The sequence below is a fragment of the Pectinophora gossypiella genome, chromosome 14 (genome assembly GCF_024362695.1).
Source record: "Pectinophora gossypiella chromosome 14, ilPecGoss1.1, whole genome shotgun sequence".
Taxonomy (NCBI): Eukaryota; Metazoa; Arthropoda; class Insecta; order Lepidoptera; family Gelechiidae; genus Pectinophora; species Pectinophora gossypiella.
In genome coordinates this window covers 2,221,526-2,234,491 of record NC_065417.1, presented here as the reverse complement: position 1 = coordinate 2,234,491, position 12,966 = coordinate 2,221,526, and the positions used below count along the sequence as shown (strand labels likewise).

The following is a 12,966-nucleotide window of genomic DNA, read 5'->3' as shown; positions in this document are numbered from 1 at the left end:
ATACCAACCTCATCAACCCTAGTGTCAGGGTTATTACTGAGCCAGCAAAGGCCCCTGACATGGCTCATGTAACGACTACATACTTGTCATCAGTAAGTAGTAACCGAGACCAACGGCATAACGTGCTATCCGAAGCAGGAACATCTTAAAAAATATATTGTAGCTTGATATTTTATTAACGTTGTACCGGGTGAGAGCCTTCAGCGCTCCCCATTTGTCCGGCCAAGTAGTTAATGCTATCTGCGGCAAATCTACAATAAGTCACGTCAAAAAAAAATCATACAAACAACCTCGTTTTACACAGACACCACACATTGACATTATCGTACACGCGCATCTGTGTGTGTGACGTCTGACACCATACGAAGAAGTCTAAACTATGTCCGAGGGGGGGTGAGGCAAACCTAGCTCAGCCGCTGGTGCGGAGCGGAGAGTTGCCGTTTTATACTGACTATTATTCCTTATTCTATGACCCTGTGTAAAACCGGATAACGCTGAAGAAATGATTATGTGTGTGTATGTACGTGTGTGCACATATAACACACACAAATAATAATTTCTCTTGCGTGTGTGTGGGTGTGTGTTGTATCAACAGAGTTACCTTTAAGCTAGATGTACAAAGAGCCGGGAAAGCGTTTTATAATGTGGTTGCATAGGTACTGTCATGAACACTAATATGTACTTACATACTCACTTTAGAACCCTGTCGCATTTACATAAGTATTTGACAATTAGTAAAGACATTAACTGCCCTACGTCCCACTGCTGGGCACAGGCCTCCCCACAATCATGTATATCAATATACCTGTATTGGGCTGGTTTTCCCTTCGCGGGTTGGTTGGAAGGTCAGTCAGGCAGTCGCATTTGTAAAAAATCGGACCTATCAAATCGTCAGGTTAAGCATGGATAAATATCCGAAATAAAATATTTCATTTCAAACTCTTTCATTTCATTTCATAAGTAAACGAACCCTGTGAAAAACGGAATAATGCTAAGGTGGCGATGAGATACCAAATCAAATCAAATATATTTACTATATTGCATAGAACTAAATTTCAACAATCAAACAAATCACATGAATACAGTACAATTACCCAAGTGTATTGTTACATTGAATTCTCATACGCAGTCCCGCTTTCCACGCTCTGTGTGCAGCAAGCATTAGGTAGGTAAGACTGTAAGTGGCGGGTCATAATTACGTAGATAGGGAAACTCTCGATTTTCATTGCTTTGAATTTGTGCAGTATGTGTTTTGCGTTGCCTCTGAATGGAAGTGTAGTGCTGTATTTTATTGGAACTGTTTCAAGTGATACTGATTTAGAGAGAGTGAAATAATAAAGTGTTTTTACTTGTTTGTTGAAGTGTACTTGATTTTTGTGAGTAAATAATACAGAATGCATTTTTTGACTCGTGATTCGACGTCTCATCGTGACATTTACCGTATTAAATATCTGTCTATCTATCTCTGAGGAGCTCGGTGGCGCAGCGGTAAACACGCTCGGTCTGCGATTGTTGAAGTTAAGCAACTTTCGCAAAGGCCGGTCATAGGATGGGTGACCACAAAAAGAAAAGTTTTCATCTCGAACTCCTCCGTGCTTCGGAAGGCACGTTAAGCCGTTGGTCCCGGCTGCATTAGCAGTCGTTAATAACCACCAATGCGCACTGGGCCCGCGTGGTGGTTTAAAGCCCGATCTCCCTATCCATCCATAGGGAAGGCCCGTGCCCCAGTAGTGGGGACGTTAATGGGCTGGTGATGATCTATCTATCTACTCAGTCTGTGTCCACCCACTGCTGGGTATAGGCCTCCTCTCTTTCACGCCATCCTTCCCGGTCCTGTGCAAGTCTCATACACTGTTTTCCGGCGTACCTGACAATGTCATCAGACCACCGGGATAGTGGTCTGCCTCGATATCGCATACAATCCCTTGGTCACGATTCAGTTGTTACTGAATCGAATCGAAGGGATTGTATGCGATATCCATATGCGATGGACTAAGGCTGTTGCCTTAGTCCATCTGTTGTTTCCGTCTTTCCAAATATCCTGCCCATCTAAACTTAAGCCTAGCGATTCGTATACCTACATCTTCGACTTTAGTGCGTTGCCGAATTTCGACGTTTGGTATACGATAAACCAGGTGGATGCCTAACATGGCGCGCTCCATAGCCCGTTGTGTTGTGCCACTCTAATTTTATCAGTGTGTTCTTTCGTGAGTGGCCATGTTTCGGCGCTACTTATAAGTGAGTATGGGCAGCACACATTGGTTAAATACCTAGGGATAGGGATTTAGAAAGAGTTAAATAGTAAAGTGTTTTATTTGCTAAACTGAAACTTTATTTTGTGAGTAAATAAACAAACAGAAACAGATTGCTTGTTTGGACACTCATCGTCAGATTTACCGTATTAACCACTTGACCGGATCATTATCATCATCATTGGCCTTATACGTCCGTTTCAAACGATTTTATGACGTCTTTGCCTCTTTTTTTGACGTGACTTATTATAGATTTGCCGCAGATGGCATTATCTATTTGGCCGGACAAATGGGGAGCACTGAAGGCTCTCACCCGGTACAACGTTTAAGTCAACAGGCCTGGGGGTGCCCAGTTGGGCGCGAACCTCTGCTCAGAGCGTCGTCTAAGAGGAAAAATATTTGAAAATATTAATCGACCCTAGGGGGTCAATAGCGATAAACGCTGATTGAGGGAAATCGTCGACAACGCCGGCGGGGTCGGTATCGGGGTCCTGAATACGTCATTGCCTCGACGAAATGAACTTTATTTCATAGCTATGCAAGCCAATAATTGACCGGATAGAATGATATAAAAAATATAGAATGCGTTTGTTTCTTTACGGTTCTGCCTAGCCCGATAAGTTTTTCGAGCGTGAGCCGTATCGTGACAGGCGACTGTACCCACGTCTAAAATAAACATGATAAATTTGATAATAAATCTTGATTGTATGCTGATACAATGATAACATTTTGTACGAGAAGTGATCGACTTAACTTCGTAGTTAAAAAATAAATAAATATAAATAAAATATGTTTATTTTCTTTAAAAGGTTTCATAATATTTGACAGGACACCGATGTCTCCCATTAAACATATAATAGCTTGTGTTGGGAGGAACCGCTCTTCCTTGAAGACTAGTTTTAAATGTAATAAAAAGTAAACAGAAATTAAAACTCAGAATTAACAAAAACAGCGCAATAAAATACTGTAGTGCATTATTAGTTAAACTATATACTTAATATTATGAGTGAGTTTGGTACCACAGAATTGAATAGATTGTTTATTTTTTTGAAAATTACACACTTATCTCTTTTCTTTAAGTTCACAAAGACTGCCTATCTTCCTGTGCATGTCGTAAAAGGCAACAAAGGGACAGCGTCCTGTCGAACATGATGGATGATCTGTAAGACCGATAGGCTGATCCCCTATCATCATACGGTTTATCATTATCCACCTTAGGACTATGTATCAAAAGTGGCTGCAAATAGTTTCTTAATTATTTATAGTTCTGCCCACCCCTTCGGGGAATACGGGCGTGATTGTGTATATATATGTTAGTGTTTATGTATGTATGTATGTTCATAAAGAGAAAATTTGAAAAAAATTTTTCATAAGGACCAAATATTAAAATACTTAAATAAAACAACTTTATAATATCAAATACAAACTGTGTTTAATGAAAGTAACGAACCGGGTGAGAGACCTTAGCGCTTCCCATTTGTCCGGCCAAGTAGTTAATGCCATAAAAAAGTAACGAAAAAGGTTACTTACGTCGTTTTTCATGTTTGATTTATAATTATGTGATTCCCCAGCCTAGTTTTACACGACACTGTCATTATATAGTATTACTTTTCTCAATATATTTATTATTCTGAGAGTGCTATGAATCATATATGACGTATCCATTCCGATAAAACAGCTGCTCAAATTACAATAAGTATTTTATTAATTGTAAGATATTTGATTAGATAATAAAGGGGTAATAAGCACAGCTGAGCAGCTATAAGATAGAAAAAGAGCTGTTTCGGACATTTAATGATAAAACAGCTGCTCAAATTACAATAAGTATTTTATTAATTACAAGATATTTGATTAGATAATAAAGGGGTAATAACCACAGCTGAGCAGCTATAAGATAGAAAAAGAGCTGTTTCGGACATTTAATGATAAAACAGCTGCTCAAATTACAATAAGTATTTTATTAATTACAAGATATTTGATTAGATAATAAAGGGGTAATAACCACAGCTAAGCAGCTATAAGATAGAAAAAGAGCTGTTTCGGACATTTAATGATAAAACAGCTGCTCAAATTACAATAAGTATTTTATTAATTACAAGATATTTGATTAGATAATAAAGGGGTAATAACCACAGCTGAGCAGCTATAAGATAGAAAAAGAGCTGTTTCGGACATTTAATGATAAAACAGCTGCTCAAATTACAATAAGTATTTTATTAATTACAAGATATTTGATTAGATAATAAAGGGGTAATAACCACAGCTGAGCAGCTATAAGATAGAAAAAGAGCTGTTTCGGACATTTAATGATAAAACAGCTGCTCAAATTACAATAAGTATTTTATTAATTGTAAGATATTTGATTAGATAATAAAGGGGTAATAACCACAGCTGAGCAGCTATAAGATAGAAAAAGAGCTGTTTCGGACATTTAATGATAAAACAGCTGCTCAAATTACAATAAGTATTTTATTAATTACAAGATATTTGATTAGATAATAAAGGGGTAATAACCACAGCTGAGCAGCTATAAGATAGAAAAAGAGCTGTTTCGGACATTTAATGATAAAACAGCTGCTCAAATTACAATAAGTATTTTATTAATTACAAGATATTTGATTAGATAATAAAGGGGTAATAACCACAGCTGAGCAGCTATAAGATAGAAAAAGAGCTGTTTCGGACATTTAATGATAAAACAGCTGCTCAAATTACAATAAGTATTTATTAATTACAAGATATTTGATTAGATAATAAAGGGGTAATAACCACAGCAGCTACAAGATAGAAAAAAAGAACTGTTTCAGACATTTAATGTGATGTGTAATGTGTAGTTTTATGTTCTGTATTTGTACAATTTTAATCAAGAAAAACGCAACAATACGTCCGACATTTTATCACATATTTCTATGACATCACAGTGTACTTACACATAAAAATTCCATAGTCATTTCATGTTTTGACGTTTAGTAAAAAGTAACTGATTTGACTAGTTGGAAACTATCTATTCAATTTGAGTGTTTTTTAAACATACATACATATATAAACTCACGCCCGTAATCCCTAGTGGGGTGGGCAGAGCCACAAGTAATCAAAGACAACTTGTAGCCACTGTTGATACGATGTCGTAAGCTGGATATGATGAACCTTATGGTGATAAGGGATCAGCCTATCGCCCATAACATTAGTCCATCATATTAGAGGACACAATCCCTCTGTCGGTTTTTACGACATGCCCGGGAAGACAAGCAGCTAAACGTTTTCTATGTTTTTTATTTGCTCCCAGAACAGCATAGAAGCAAAGTGTTTTTGAAAAGTGAGCAGAAGAAGTGGTACGTAATGTAAGTCGAGATTCATACAAACACCAAATCTACAAGCATATAGTTACAGGGGGGTTAAAATGGCCACATCGAAGCAATTCATCTAAGAAAGCAATATTACAATTTGTTGCGCATATAAAAGTAAGTGCGCAATGCTTCGATGTGGCCATTTTAACCCCCCAGTAACAATTCAGTGTTCAGTAACATACGCATACCTAAGAAAGTTGTTGCGTATAGGAATCCCACATCAACCCACGTAGCACCTTTACCTCACTGTGAGTATTATGCCTGTGATACCAATACAGACAGAGGTGTGGATACTTAATTAATCTGATAAATGATCTAATACATACTCGTAGAATCAGATTTTAATGGTTATTTCTAGCCATAGAGGCAGCCAATCAGCTCGCGACACCAAACACTTCAGGACCACGATACCGACCCCGCCGTCGTTGTCGACGATTTCCCTCAATCAGTGCTTATCGCTATTGACCCACTAGGGTCGATTAATTCTTTCAAATATTTTTCCTCTCAGACCACGCCCTGAGCCGAGGTTCGCGCCCAACTGGGCACCCTCAGGCCTGTTGTCTTAAACGTTGTGCCGGGTGAGAGCCTTCAGCGCTCCCCATTTGTCCGACCAAGTAGTTAAAGCCATCTGCGGCAAATGTACAATAAGTCACGTCAAAAAAAATGGTTATTAAATGGCCCCGATTTCTGCAGACACCTCCTAAGCATCTCGCTGGTATACAATCCGTTTGACGTGCTGTCTGTTAACTCTGTCGGGTTATTGGCCGATGTAAAATTTTAAGACGGCTGTTTTATATTTCTGCTTAAATTTGACGTGTGTTCCATAAATTTTATGCCTGTCGATTACCCGTCCCTTTCTTTTTCAACTGATAAGAAAATGACAGCTATAACTTAAAAATAAAATTAGATGGCGTCTGTAGGAACTAGCACCAATATATATTCAAATTCAAATATGGTTACTCGGACAAAATAATATCAATATTCAATATTCTTTATTTGCATACTATGATGGTGTACAAGTTTGTACTTATGAGTTTCACATCATAGACCCTTTGGGGCACAACAAAATAGAAGTAAAAGAGAGAAGGAAGCTTTTCAAATCAGTATCATTAAAGTATTCACTAGTAGTAACATTTATTAATTAGAAGTTCTTTTATTTTAGATCCATAGGGTTAGTGACAAAAACTTAAATACTTACTAAGTTACTTATTATGTAATTCAGACGTACGCGCCACCACCAGAACAAATGAACAACTACGGGGACGCGGAAAATGGCAACACCACCGCCTTCGACTTTGACGATCAGTCCATCAGGCGGGGCTTCATCAGAAAGGTATGAATGCTCTATTGATTAAACTTGTATCGGGCAAGAGCCCTCGGCACTCCCCATTTGTCCGACTAAGTTTTCACGGTCAGTAGGTATGTAGAACGCGAGCTTGGCTTCGTAAAAACTGACTATAGAAGGCTTGTATCATTTCTATCATCCATGATGAAGAAGAATGAAGAACTTCTTCTATCGTGTGGGCTGTGAGGTGGATAACCAACCCCATTAACCCTGGTATCAGGGTTATTATTGAGCCGCCATAGGCCCCTGACATAACTCATCTAACGACTACGTACTTACATCAGTAAGTAGTAACCAGGACCAACGGCTTAACGGGCCACGAAGGCCGTTGACACATGATGGAATGATAAAAAAGAAAAGAATACGGGTCGTCATATCCATCTCAGGATTTCGTTTCAAAATTAGCTGTAAGTTGTCTTCTGATTACGGCGTCACGCTAACAGTTCACCCATCTTTGGTGCTTACGTAAACTTGAATTATCATCATCACCAACAGCCTACGCTCGTTTACTGCTGGAAATAGGCCTCTCCTGTGGCACGCCACTGAGTTAGGGCCTCGGATTTCCTCCTTCAGGTGCTGCCAGCCCCCGTACGATCTTCGTCAGTTCACCTAGCCTAAGGACGCCCTTCACTACGTTTTCCAAGACTCGGTCTTGACTCGTGAGCCCGACTTCCCAAAAGGTTGTCGGTTCTTCGGCAAATGTGACCAACCCATTGCCACTTCAGCTTGCTAATCCTCTCAGCTATGTTGGTAACTTGAATTACCCTGTTTATACCAAAAAACTCCACAGGTGTACGGTATCCTGATGTGCCAGCTGTTAATAACGATGGGTTTCATCTCTCTGTTCATCTTCCACGGGCCGACACAGCGATGGGCTCACGCTAATCCTTGGCTTTTGTAAGTGTTACCTAATTATATTATATAATATAATAACAATATACAGGGCGTTACTGACACCGTAAGGTGAATTTTGAGAATGATTATTCTGAGTTCAAATCATGTGGAATTTCCTGACGGAAAATAATGGAAACGTTAAGCTACATACAACCCAAATTTTAAATAAATGACCTATTACTAAAAATCATCAATGTACAACAATATTGCACGTAGGTAGGTACGTAGGTAGCGTGTTCGCGTTGTTTAATTCAATCCGGGACCTCCGGATCTTGAGCCCAAAGCTCTAACATTGGACCACAGAGGCCGTTAAGATAAATGAATAACTCATTGGTGCAAGTCCGGTACCAGGGTTCGAACCACCGCAACTTATATATTCTATTTTTCAGCTGGGTAGCGTTTGCAATGACGTTTGTGCTGCTGATCGCGATGGCGTGCTGCCCCAACGTGCGCCGGACCACGCCCATGAACTTCATCTTCCTCGCAATCTTCACCATCGCCGAGAGCTTCCTGCTTGGCGTCGTCTCCAGCATCTATAATGTTAATGAGGTCAGTGAGGAAGGACATTCTACACTTGTCACTTGCAAGATCAGTGACCGTCAGCAAACCCCTGGCATGGCTCATGTAACGACGTAAGTAGCATCCGAGACCAAGGGATTTACGAGTCTCATGAAGCCAGGAGCGTGTATTTATCACTCAAATGGAATCATCTTACTTTTCGCCCATAGCTCAACAAAGGATAATCTTACAAAGCGAAATAGACAGCGTCTAAATCTGGAATCGAACCCGGACCCCCAGGCTAGATACTAGACTCTAGTGGTTAAAGATTCCGGCTAAGTTTGCTGACTATGGAGTTTATTTTAAATAAGCGTATTACATGAATCAAACTTGTAATCAGTAAGTATTCTTTGATTTTATGACGCCAACATTTTTTGGGTGAAAATTTTAAAGTGGTTCCAAAGTGAGATTCTGCACTGCACTAAAAAGCTTACTATCTTGATAAGTTGGAAGCCTACGGCCGAATTTGTTTACATTTTGTACCTGCCTTAGAGCATACCAATTTATTTCATTTCCAGGTGATGATGGCAGTGGGTATAACAGCAGCCGTGTGTCTTGCACTGACACTGTTCGCGTTCCAGACCAAATGGGACTTTACTACTATGGGCGGCATATTAGTAGCTGCGTCTGTTGTGCTGCTTGTCTTCGGTCAGTATACCTACAATCATGTTGTTTATCAGCTAGGGCCGTCTTAGGATCTTAATCCCCACAAAAGCATCTGGGACCCCCAATCTCATATTAAACAAAATCTCATTTTCATCTTAAATATTGATAACTTTTGATGATTTAAAATATGTTGGAGGATCTAACATTGCTTTGGCAAACCCATTATCGAAAAAGGCCAAAGCACTTTATAAATTGGTCAATATAGGTGTAAACTTAAGATAAGTAATATACTTAATTTGTTTTTAGTACTCATTTTTGTTGCCTTATAGAGAGACATAGTTTCTGTTTGTGACTAAGCTCTTTAATAAAGATTAAAAAAAATGTTGAACAAAACGAAGGTCTGAATGAGATGGGTTGTTATGCTTGAAAATGGAACACACGTCGATTTTAGGCAGATTTTAACTATTTTGAAGACTTAGGGCCTGTTGTGCATAATCAGCAAGAGATGAAATAGGTCTTTACATTTTCCAATCAACAAACTATATAAGACACTGTGTAGACTTACCCAAATACTTCCATTGCAGGTCTCATCACAATCTTCATACCGCGGAATAACATTGTGACGCTAGTCTACGCTTCACTAGGAGCGCTCCTCTTCTCCTTCTACCTCGTCTATGACACACAGCTCATGATGGGAGGCAAACACAAGTACAGCCTCTCCCCTGAAGAATATATCTTCGCTGCACTCAACCTGTACCTCGATATAGTCAACATCTTCCTTTACATTCTCACTATCATCGGCGCAAGCAGATAAAGCGCCATCTCTTGATTTTTTGTTACTAAACCTGCCCAGTTTTGACAGTTGATTTTTTATCTCTTTCTACTTTAAGGTAGAAGGAAAGAGACAAAAAGTTTGATAAAGACTGTTTCTCTTAGTGTAAGTACTCTAAGTAGTATTTTACTTGTAAACACAACAAAAGTCGCTTCCTCAGCCTTCAATGACAATGGTTCCCAATTAGTGGTACGCGAGTTTGCTTGAAGGGGTACGCACCTACGTTTCAAATGCACGAAAAACCGCACTCTTTAATTTTATAAAATAAGTACGCATGTTCGAACTATCTTTGAATGGTACGCAGTAAAAACGAATTGAGAACCATTGACCTTTGAAAGTAAGCATTGGAAATAAAAAGGTTATAAGAATGAACAAAACTAAAAATAAAAGTTGTAGCAAGACGCTTTCATGTAAGAAATAATGAAATAGGATTAAATTTAATTTATTTGAACATCTATTTATAAACTTGCTAAATGATTTTTCTTTTCAGACTATGCTATTGCAAAATGAGTTATGAAAAGAGGAAATTGTATGAACAAAGTTCACCATTGTGCCTAATCATTTAATTTACTTAACTGCCTTCTACTTTAGGAGTACTACCACTGAATAATAACTACCAGTGAATAATTATAATAGAACATTACGATACATTCAGTACACAGTGAATTCATGATTTCCAGTGTTAACCAGTGGTCGCAAGTACCCCAGGGGTACGTGAGATTACTTTTAGGGGTACGTGGAAATTCAAATGCCCCAACCAGTAGGGCTAACATGCGCAACGTGATAAAATTTTGTCACGGTCATTTTATCGATTCTGACGATACAATTATGCCGTTTTGTCGATTGGTGCTTATATGTGAACCGAAATAAGTCATGTGGTTCTGTCTTTTTTTTTTGACGTGACTTATTGTAGATTTGCCGCAGATGGCATTAACTACTTGGTCAGACAAATGGGGAGCGCTGAAGGCTCTCACCCGGTACAACGTTTAAGACAACAGGGCTGAGGGTGCCCAGTTGGGCGCGAACCTAAGCTCAGGGCGTCGTCTGAGAGGAAAAATATTTGAAAGAATTAATCGACTCTAGTTGGTCGATAGCGATAAACGCTGATTGAGAGAAATCGTCGACCACGCCGGCGGGGTCGGTATCGGGGAGTGGTTCTGTCAAAATACGAACAAAATCACGTGTCACGCCATGTCAAATTCAAATTCAAATTCAAAAATATCTTTATTCAGTAGGTAACATAGTTACACTTTGAATCGTCAATTTTTACATAACGAACGTCTCATCCGCCTAAAACTACTGCAGCTTCTCACAACCTGTATAGCCGGGGAAAAGAAGCTGCAAGAAAAACCTCGGCACAGGGCCCTAGACGTTCTTTAAAAAAAATAAAAATAAACATAAAATATTGATATACAATTGAGTAATTTAGCTGCCTAATATCTGTTCTCAGACAGTTAATCCCATGCATTCATATCTTCTAAATAATTAAGAGGCATGTTAGAGGGAAAAACAAAATTATCGAATCGATCGATAATTTTATCACATTGCACATGTTAGCCCTGCTGAGGAAGCTACGGAAGTGGACGTCCCCACTCTTATTCTTATGTCTTAATCATTTTGGCTTTAAAAGGCTTTTTAGCCATAGAGGCAGCTAAGCTCGCGACACCAAACACTTCAGAACCCCGATACCGACCCCGCCGGGTTGGTCGACGACTTCCCTCAATCAGCGCTTATCGATATCGACCCACTAGGGTTGATTAATTCTTTCAAATATTTTTCCTGTCAGACGATGCCTTGAGCCGAGGTTCGCGCCCAACTGGGCACCCTCAGGCCTGTTGTCTTAAACGTTGTACCGGGTGAGAGCCTTCAGCGCTCCCCATTTGTCCGGCCAAGTAGTTAATGCCATCTGCGGCAAATCTACAATAAGTCACGTCAAAAAAAAAGGCTTTAAAAGGAACGCGAGTTTGAAATACTTCGTGCAAAAGATAAAAAAGGATTTATTGAGAACCACAGAATCAAAACAGTCGAAAGATACTCCTATGAATCATGGATATCACGGTGTAACTCTTAATAATATACGACTGGACAATAATGTCGACTGCAAAATTGTTGTAATAATGTAATTTATATTAGGTAAGTATATAAGAGGAACTGAGTAAGTAGTCAACTTTTTCTAATAAACTGTGTTGAAAGTAGACGAGTAGTTTCTTTAACAATACAAAACATACAAATAAATATTGGTGCTAATTGCTGTTAATACCATCTAATTTTCTTTTAAATTATATTTTTATATTTTTTATCCGCCGAAAAGGAAAGGGACGGGTAATCGACAAGCACAAAATTTATGGAACACACTTCAATTTTAAGCACAAATCTAAAAGAACCGTCTAAAAATTTTACATTGGCCAATAACCCGACAGAATTATGTTGACAGCACACGTCAAATGGTTTGCATACCAGCGAGATACCTTTTTGATTCGCCCGAGTTATTCATTCATTTACTCATTCTTCCTAAAATTAAGAGCTGTCAATCATCCGTCCCTTTCCTTTTCAGCGGATAAGAAAATGACAGGTATAACTTAAAGTAAATTTAGGAGGTGTCTGCAGGAATCGGGGCCATTAACTCACTCCCGTAAGGCTGTGCAGGAATCGACCAATCACCGTGAGGGAGAGAGTGACAGAGCGTCTTCGTTTTTCGCTCTCTCGAACGCTGTGATTGGTCAAATCCGCACATCTCTGCTCTTCTCCGCCCATCTCCGCGTCAGTGGAAGCCCGGCCTAAGTATGGGGCAAGCAGATCTACAAGTGCCTAATCTTCTATCGTGTGGGTTGTGAGGTGGATTACCAACCTCATCAACCCTGGTGTCAGGGTTATTACTGAGCCGCCAAAGGCCCCTGACATGGCTCGTGTAACGACTACATACTTACATCAGCAAGTAATAACCGGGACCAGCGGCTTAACGTGCCTTCCGAAGCACGGATCATCTTACTTCTGGACAATCAGGTGATCAGCCTTCAATATCCTAACCAAACTAGGGATCACAAAGTGATTTGTCCCCACCGGGATTCGAACCCGAGACCCCCGGGTCGTGAGCAGAAGGGTCAACCACTGGACCACGGAGGCCGTTACTGG

At 39.5% G+C, this 12,966-nt stretch overlaps 1 protein-coding gene and 1 long non-coding RNA gene across 2 annotated transcripts in view; both read left to right on the top strand.

The window, feature by feature from the left end:
* LOC126372600 (uncharacterized) overlaps nt 1–12,966 on the top strand; it is a 209,997-nt gene that overhangs the window by 17,541 nt on the left and 179,490 nt on the right. The gene's annotated exons all lie outside the window — the stretch shown is intronic.
* LOC126372587 (protein lifeguard 1-like) lies at nt 7,739–10,024 on the top strand. Its single transcript, XM_050018416.1, has 4 exons — nt 7,739–7,841; nt 8,228–8,387; nt 8,915–9,044; nt 9,587–10,024. The coding sequence occupies exons 1-4, from the start codon at nt 7,750–7,752 to the stop codon at nt 9,814–9,816; spliced, it is 612 nt and encodes a 203-aa protein (XP_049874373.1). The 5' UTR covers nt 7,739–7,749; the 3' UTR covers nt 9,817–10,024.

What these genes read in the sequence shown, in the direction of transcription:
- LOC126372587 (XM_050018416.1), top strand. Translation starts at nt 7,750, where the DNA reads ATGTGCCAGCTGTTAATAACGATGGGTTTCATCTCTCTGTTCATCTTC. An exon ending in CACGCTAATCCTTGGCTTTT is followed by an intron (nt 7,842 to 8,227) that starts GTAAGTGTTACC and finishes TCTATTTTTCAG; the next exon opens with CTGGGTAGCGTTTGCAATGA. An exon ending in TGTTGTGCTGCTTGTCTTCG is followed by an intron (nt 9,045 to 9,586) that starts GTCAGTATACCT and finishes CTTCCATTGCAG; the next exon opens with GTCTCATCACAATCTTCATA.